Genomic DNA, 9,005 nt, shown 5'->3' with positions numbered 1-9,005 from the left:
GCCCCCTGCAGCTCCCAAGGGACCAGAAAAAGGTGCAGCTGATGGGAGTGGGAGAAATGCTGTGGAGTGAAGATGGCACCTCCTTCTCCCTAGGAACTCTGCTGGAGCTGTTAGAGTATTGGTATAATGTTACTATGCTAAAATGTTAAGAATATTAGTGTTAGGTGATATTAGGCCCTTTTGGGTGAGAAGCCACTACTTCGCTAGGTCAGAAGGCGCCTGAACTGTGGGAAAGCTCCACTTCAGTGGTAAATCTGTCTCCCTTGTTTCTTTATCTACCATCTAACCCAGGTGCAGGAAGGCAGGGGCACAGTTCCCTGACCCCAGGGACGGGAGGAGCCATAAAGACAAGGGTGTCAGGATGGGATGAGCCGTAAATAATAAGTGTGGGAATGCAAACAATAAGTGTGGGAACATAAATAATGAGTGTGAGAATGGAACAGATTGCTTGCACCTAAATTTGTTACTTTTGAGTTGACTTTGATATATGTTACAGCCAAGACGGGGTATATAATCTCCAGCCTTATGTTAAGTCGGGGTCCGATCCACTTGGCTGGCTTGTGTGCCCCAAGTACGATCTGACCCCACCATGCTGGCACAATAAACTCTGTTTGCTTTTTGCATTACCAGCAAGACTCTTTGTCGTTTTCTGGGGGTTGACTAGCTTGTACCCTAATGTCCGGGCTTGGAGCTCTGGCCGGACTCTAACAGAGCCTGGAGAAGCTGCCCAGCAGGTGACTGGACTGTCATGACTGGCATTAACCACCCTTTGATCCATGTCCCTCCCAGATTGTCCTGAAGCTCCAGAGCCAGCAAGTTCAGCCGGCCATGGTAAGAAATAGGAACTGAAGCAATGAGGCAGCAGTGCTGTTTGGTTTATAGAAAAAGCAGCTCAGGCAGTGAGGGAACTCACCCCTCCCTGTTTGCTTTGCCCTCCCAGTGGGCTCTAGCACAGCAACCTCACCCAGTTCAGAGAACCTAACCGAAAAAATGCCAAGTGAGGCGCCCGGCGCATTGGCATAGTGGTTAAAGTCCTTGCCATACACATGCCAGGATCCCATATGGGCGCCAGTTTTTTTTTTTAAGATTTATTTTTATTATTTTTTTTATTGGAAAGGCGGATATACAGAGAGGAGAGACAGAGAGGAAGATCTTCCATCCAATGATTCACTCCCCAAGTGAGCGCAACGACTGATGCTATGCCGATCCGAAGCCAGGAGCCTCTTCCGGGTCTCCCACGCGGGTGCAGGGTCCCAAAGCTTTGGGCCGTCCTTGGCTGCCTTCCCGGGCCACAAGCAGGGAGCTGGAAGGGAAGCGGGGCTGCCGGAATAGAACCGGCGCCCATATGGGATCCTGGGCGTGCAAGGCGAGGACCTGAACCACTGCGCCACCGTGCCGGGCCCTCAAAATAAATAAATCTTTTAAAAAATGCCAAACAACCAGTTTTTCTCCTTCCCACTAAGTATGCTTGGACCTCCTTTCCCGTGTCTTTCCCTTTTCTACCTACTTTTACAGTTTCAAGTCTCACACAGGTTTGCTCTCGACCAGCGGACATGGCTGCACGTGTGAAGCAAACAGCCCACGATCGGCTAGGAGAGAAGCCTCGCCGCTCTTAACAGTCTCACCATCATTTGAGAGGAAGTAGTGGTTGGTTTGTATTTGGACAAATACATGGGGGCTGAAAATTAAAAGGCAAGCAGGTGGAATCGGACGTGGGGACCCAACGGGCCTGTGCCTTCCTCCTGTGTGCCCCTCTTCACGCTGCTTGGGAAGCAGTATTTTGAATGAAGATTGTTGAGTTTCAGGTCAGTGTTGATGTAGCTTTGAGCTGCCAATGCAAACAACTCAGCAGTGAGTTTGCACTCGTCCCAGGTTTCTAAGAACCTCGGAAGCGCATCGACAGCAGTCGTGCTCAGAAACACGTTGTTGGAAGAACTGAAGATTTTCTCTAAAGGAAAGGTGGAATGAAACATGAGGAAGTCAAGTAAACCACTCACCGTGTATTGAGGAAGCTCATGCCTCTGTTCCTGCTTCCTCCACCCCCCATCACCTTCTGAAGACCCCTGACCTTCCCTCCCGGGAATCTTAAGCCCAAGTTACTCTTCTACTTAATAACAGCATCATAGAACCCTAGGCAAGCATAGCCTCATTTGTGTGTGTGTGTCAGAGCGTTGTTTGGTTTGCTTGAAAGGTAAGCAATGCCCTAGCAGCTAAATCCTCGCCTTGAACACACCGGGATCCCATAAGAGTGCCAGTTCTAATCCCGGCAGCCCCGCTTCCCATCCAGCTCCCTGCTTGTGGCCTGGGAAAGCAGATGGCCCAAAGCCTTGGGACCCTGCACCCGTGTGGGAGACTCAGAAGAAGCTCCTGGTTCCTGGCTTCGGATTGGCTCAGCTCCGGCCATTGCGGCCACTTAGGGAGTGAATCATCAGATGGAAGATCTTCCCCTCTGTTTCTCCTCTATATATCTGACTTTGCAACAAAAAAAAAATCTTTAAAAAAAGGTAGAGAATGGAGAGAATCCATCTACTGATTCATTTCCCAGTAGCCAAAAGAGTTTGGGCTCAGTCAGATTGAAATCAGGAACCTTATACTCCAGCTGATCTCCCATGTGGGTACAGGGGCCCAAGGACTTGGTATGGCTTCTGCTTTCCCATGTGTGTTAGCAGGGAGCCGGACATGAACAAAAACATCCGGAATTTGAACGAGCATTCAAATATAGGTTGCTGGTATCCTAGGCAGAAGCTTAACCTGCTGTATCAACACAGGGTCCTCCCTCCCATAACTTTTTCAGGGGCTAGCATGGCATACACAGCAAGCAAAACTACTGCCTGCAATGCTTGCATTTCATGTGAGCACCAGTTTGAGTCCCAACTACTCCACGTCCACTCCAGCTTCCTATTCATGAGCTCAAATAATTGGGCCTCCGCCAGCCCTCAAAGTGAAGCTCCTGACTGTGAGCTGACTTAACCCTGGCCATATGGCCTTAAGTAAATTCTTTTTAAAGATTTTTTTTATTTTTATAGTAAAGTCAGAAATACAGAGAGGAGGAAAGACAGGAAGATCTTCCGTCCACTGATTCACTCCCTAAGTGGCCACAACAGCCAGAGCTGAGTGGATCTGAAGCCAGGAGCCTGGAGCTTCTTCCAGGTCTCCCATGCGGGTGCAGGGTCCCAAGGCTTTGGGCCATCCTCAACTGCTTTCCCAGAACACAGGCAGGGAGCTGGATGGGAAGTGTGGCCACCAGGATTAGAACTGACACCCATATGGGATCCTGGCGCATTTAAGGCAAGGACTTTAGCCACTAGGCTACCACTCCAAGCCCAAACTTTTTCATCTAAATTATTTATTTGAAAGGCAGAGTTACAGAGAAGAGGAAAAAGATCCTCTATTCACTGGTTCACTCCCCAAATGGCTGCAACAGTAAGGACTGGGCTAGATGAAAGCCAAGATCCGAGAGCTTCTGGGTCTCCCGTGTGTGCAGGGGACCAAGCACTTGGGCCGTCTTCCACTGCTTTCTCAGGTGCGTTAGAAGGGAGCTGGCTCAGGAAAGCAGCATCTGGGACTCACTAGTTCCCATATGGGATGTCAGGTTCATAGGCAGAGACCAACTTGCTGTGCCACTACACTGGCACCAATAAATACATCTCTTAAAAATTCTGTGATAGAGGGGCTGGCGCTGCGGCTCAGCAAGCTGGCCTTCTACCTTCATACTCTGGAGACCCATGCAGGAACCAGTTTGTGTCCCAGCTGTTCCCATCCAGTCCCGTGCTCGTGGCCTGGGTAGGCAGTGGAGGATGGACCAAGTGCTTGGGACCCTGCACCCATGTGGGAGACCTGGAGGAGACTCCTGGCTTCAGATCAGCTCAGCTCTGGCCTTGCAGCCATTTGGGAAGTGAACTGTCAGATGGAGGATATTTTTCTGACTTTCACTCTGTAAATCTACCTCTCAAGTAAAAATAAATCTTAAAACAGGAAATAAAAATTATTTTTTATTGAAAAAGTGTTATTGTACAACATTTTGGCTATTAACCAAAAAGTAGAAGTATAATATTTGCCAATATTTAAAAATCATGTCCAAATACAAATGAGTTTGAAAGTTAAGAATTAATAAGCAAGCAGGTGATTTCTTTCCACTAATTAACCAAGACTGCAACAACCTTTGAAGCAACAGTCTGTGAATTGTACATAATGAAATCTACAAAACAGACTACTGGTAGGGGAGACAAGATGTACGTTAGAAAATTCATAAATATACATTTATTCAGGAAATACAATTACTAAAGTCCTTGATATTTCAATCGTCATTCCACATAAAATATGCACAACATGTATTCTTTTTTTTTTTAAATTGTTAATAACATTGTATTATGTGGTACAGTTTTATAGGCACTGGGATTCCCCCCACCCTTCCCATAACCCTCCCCCCATGGTAGATTCCTCCCCCTTGCTGCATAACCACAGTTTAAGTTCAGTTGAGATTCCTTCATTGCAAGCATATGCCTAGCATAGAGTCCAGCATCCTATTGTCCAGATAAGTTCAGTGGCTTCTTGGGGAGACCTTCTCTGGTCTGAAGGTAGAGCTAACAGAGTAAAGTCCCAGTCAGTTAAAAGCCCCAACAAAGCATCAGCAACAATATACAGTGTTATGGAATTAATTGACATAGTATTGAGTAAACAATATGTTAAAAATAATGCAAGTTCAATTTTTCAAAACACATGGGTTGAGACAGTATCAATGACAGGTTCAAACACAAACAAACAAAAAAAGAAAAATTATAGGTTAAATGAAGGCAAACATGTGGTATCTAACCTTTTGGGATTCGCTCATTTCCCTTAGCATTATAGTTTCCAGTTGGGCCCATTTAGCCACAAAGAACTGCATTTTGTTTTTCACAACATGTATTCTTTAAGTCTATACCAAGCCATGCTGACATTCCCTTCAGTTAAGCCATAACCATTTCTTTTATTAAGTGCTGTAATATCCATTTTAATTGTAAACACTGTATCGGAGCCAAACTACTTGACCAGAAAAATTTTAGAAATTTAGAATTTTTTTTTTTAAATAAAACACATATGAAGCACCCAAACCTATAGACCGAGGCCACTATAATCTAGTTTAATGCTAATGGTTAAGTGGCCTTATTAACAAAATAATTACCATTGAAATTTCTCATCTGCAATGTTTAAGCATGGTTTTTCAAATAAACACTTATTTTTCTAAGCTTTAAAGGTAATGGGGGCAGAAAGATGACATATTAAGTTTACATTTCAACTACTCACAATTTTACAAGAGTAGAATGTAATTACATTCCAAATAAAAGAACGCCAAGCTATCTAATGCCTAAGGAAAGCCATCAATCATTAAATAGCTGCAAGCTGAATTGTTCCACGGATACTTCCAGACATAACCTAGTGTACTTAGATCATCTTATAATCTGAGACCTACTGGTTTTCAGCTCTGGTTGTCCACCGGAACCATCAAAGAAGCTTTAAAGACGATCAGTGGTATAAGTGGTTCTGACTCGTTAGCACTGTTTGACTGGACAGTGATTGATATTCCTGAAGCCCAGCAGGGCGCTCTGCTGTGCAGCCACAGTCAGGAACCACTCAGTCAACCGTTGTGAAAGAACAATAAAAAACAGATGGAAATTGGAAAAGGGGGTAATTTATAAATCAAATACCTATAGTATACTAGGTTTTCTTCATGAACCATCCTTTTGTAAGATGAAAATTCCCAGGCCCAGCACAGTCGCCTAGCGGCTAAAGTCCTCGCCTTGAACCAGCCTGGATCCCATATGGGCACCAGTTCTAATCCCGGCAGCTCCACTTCCCATCCAGCTCCCTGCCTGTGGCCTGGGAAAGCAATCGAGGACGGCCCAAAGCTTTGGGACCCGTGTGGGAGACCAGGAAGAAGTTCCTGGCTCCTGGCTTCGGATCGGCATAGCATCAGTCGTTGCGCTCACTTGGGGAGTGAATCAGTGGACGGAAGATCTTCCTCTCTGTCTCTCCTCCTCTCTGTATATCTGACTTTGAAATAAAAATAAATAAATCTTTAAAAAAAAAAAAAGAAAATTCCCTTCATTTCCTTTCTGTGCTAGGCTAATGCTCTACCTTTTTGCCACCGAAGGATTGACTTTTCTGTGATCAAGATTTAAAATTCTGGGAGCCATTATGAAAACTCCATTAATGAAAGCAAGCTACTTCTATTCATGCTCTACAGGAGCAAGCAAGACTGCTGTATTTGGCTCCTTGAAACTGTCCTTATTTTAGGAAATATAAACAGTGCCAACCCGCACAAGAACAGATTGTGGATTATTGTAGAAAAAAAAATAGCTTATTCAACTTACTAAGTTTCAACACCAAAAAAGATTTAATTTGGCTAAAGTTCTGAAAACAGCTGAGACACCGAACCAGGAAGCTGTCATTTATAATGAGATGGTGATACATTCTTAAAAGCTACTGCAGCTGTAGTTACATTAAAATAAGAATTCTTCAGGGTTTACTTACCCTGCCATGCAAGAATGCGAGCATAACAATATTGTTATTGTTTTCATATGCACCAATACCTCTGTTTAATATATAAAGTTCTACAATGAATAACTTTACAATTAAATTAAGTCCATAATTCTTCTATACTACTTTGGTCTCAACATTTTTAAAAACATCAGTTTTGATAATATACAATTTAAGAACATGATCCTATCCATAACAAGCATTTTGTAGTGGACTAACGACACATTCAACCATGCAATCCAGTGTTCAATACCTAAATGATAAATAACAATGCTGATCTGACTTATTCTGAAATATCACTGAACCCTAGCATAATCCTGTAGGAATCGCAGCGCTCACAAACATACAAAGGCGTAGATTTGTAGTCTTCCTGAAGGAATGTCACAAAATGCCCACTTTTTTTTTACAGGTCAATAATGATGTCACACCCCTCATGTATTTAGAACCTGTATCTCTTTTTGTCCACATCATTTGCAATATTTTAAAAAATAGAATCTTGCTATAAGCTGTAACTGAAAACACATTGATCTCAGGCGTCACCATACACCAATAGCTGCCGTTCAGTAAAACAGCGACATCCAGTGGACAAATGCAATAAAGCATCTTAAACTTCCCATCACTATATTTGACCGTAAACAAAGACTGCATTTCTAAATCCAGCCGTTTTAATATGTATAGTTCCTATTTACCTTGGCATAGCTAGATTCTTAGGAAAACACTACATCATATCTATGTATCTTTACTATATCCTTCTCTTCTTCCTATTGAAAATCAATTCTTGCAATTGAACTAGTAAGAATGTACAACTCTTGAGAGAGTGTAAGTATTACTTTTTTTCTTTGCTTTTGCCATTTCCAACCACAAACTAACTAGCTCATCTCTAGGAATAGAAGGAACAAAATAAAAGAAATATATTTAAATAAAAATCAATAGCACAAAAAACTTGCAAAAGAAATCTAACTGTTTGCATTTACAATTTTATATATTGGCTATAAAGGGACGTAATCAGTAATGTTAGCAATCAAATTACATCCTGCTCAAATATTAAGACTACATATTTCATCAATGATTGTTTCAGTTTAAAAAAACGTGTATAAATCAGTATATATGACTATTCATTATATATTATGCTTAAATAAAAGCAAAAACTCCCACTGTGCCGAGCTGATTCACCACTGAGTACATAGGTGTTCAAAACACAAAATGCAGCAGTGATATTAACACTGACGATCTAACGAATTGCTAAAATGAGACAATTCTGTTTCATTTATTGGAAAATTGTAAAGAAATTTTACAGATTAAAAAAAAACAAAGTAAGTGAAAAAAGAATTGGAGAACTGTTATTTTCAAATAATTAGCCAAATAAAGAAAACATTTTTTCCTAAAAAAAGATTAAGCATGTCAAAGTACATTTTAATATTAAAAAGCATTTTTAAAAATCTATAACAATTTTATGACAAAGTCTGCATTTGAAAAAGGCCTGTAAAAACTGCAGGACAGAACTGCCCTCATCACCTTTTACTTTTTCTCATCAGAAAAGTGCATGCCTCTCTGGAACCATAAATAAATGTTAAAATAGGCATTTATAAAATTGCAAGAAGGATCTCAAGGGAAGTTTGTTTCTACAGTCTTAGCACTGCGGCCCTCGGTAGGTCACAGGAAAAACCTCCAGCTGCAAAAAGACACCGGGATACGAACCTTGAGCTGTATCAGGTCTGTTGCTTGCGTTTTGCGGATCACATTTTTTCAAATCGTGACTCCATTTCTTCTAGAACTGTGGGTGTGTATCGGACCACTAAGCTGACCTCTCCTTGAGCTGCTTTCAGGAGTTCTACAGCTTTTTCATGGTGTTCTCCTTCAACTCTCACTCCATTCACAGAAAGGAGTTGATCTCCTCGCTTGAGGCCTCCATGTCTATCAGCAATTCCACCTGGAATTATTCGAGATCTATAGATTGGAGAGTTTTGTTCTTTGCCTCCCATGATATTGAGTCCAAGGCCCGCTTCTGGTTTTGGTAGCTCAACAACTCGAGGATGAGGGTGCTGTTCACCGGCAGCAAATGCAGCGGCCTTGGCGGTTGCACTCGCTCTTGGGCAGGGCTGCTGGTGTCCACAGTCCCAGACGTGCACTTCTCTCACAGCGTCGCACAATTCACTTTGCAGCACTCTCTGCAAAGCCTGGAGTCTCTGTGGTGGGACCTCTCCACTTCTCTGTAATTTTTCCAGCAATTCAATTGCTCTACAAATATCCCGTTCCAGCCGTGCAGGTTCTCCCAGAGCCGCCATCTTCTCTAAGCCTGCGGACCCACAGGAAATCGGAAATAAAAATTCTATCAGAGACAACAGAAAACTAAATCACTGAAAATAAATCACAGATTTTAAGTCTCAGGCTTAAAACTTTTTAAATCTTTTCTTCTTCTATTTATTTTGAATTTTATGATACAATTCCATAGGTTCTGAGATTTCCCTATCCTCTCGCATAATTCCCCA

The 9,005-nt window shown here is 42.4% G+C and overlaps 1 protein-coding gene across 1 annotated transcript; it reads right to left on the bottom strand.

Moving 5' to 3' along the window:
* Nucleotides 1-8,252: 8,252 nt before the first annotated feature.
* On the bottom strand, nucleotides 8,253-8,801 carry LOC121168788 (protein lin-7 homolog C-like). Its single transcript, XM_040999107.1, has one exon. The coding sequence runs from the start codon at nucleotides 8,799-8,801 to the stop codon at nucleotides 8,253-8,255; it is 549 nt and encodes a 182-aa protein (XP_040855041.1).
* Between the last annotated feature and the right edge of the window lie 204 nt (nucleotides 8,802-9,005).

Source organism: Ochotona curzoniae, unplaced genomic scaffold (genome assembly GCF_017591425.1).
Source record: "Ochotona curzoniae isolate NIBS_2020 unplaced genomic scaffold, NIBS_Ocur_1.0 scaffold_1037, whole genome shotgun sequence".
Classification (NCBI taxonomy): Eukaryota; Metazoa; Chordata; class Mammalia; order Lagomorpha; family Ochotonidae; genus Ochotona; species Ochotona curzoniae.
Note: the sequence above shows the minus strand (reverse complement) of the source record. Positions and strands in the feature narration are given on the sequence as shown.

What these genes read in the sequence shown, in the direction of transcription:
- LOC121168788 (XM_040999107.1), bottom strand. Translation starts at nt 8,801, where the DNA reads ATGGCGGCTCTGGGAGAACCTGCACGGCTGGAACGGGATATTTGTAGA.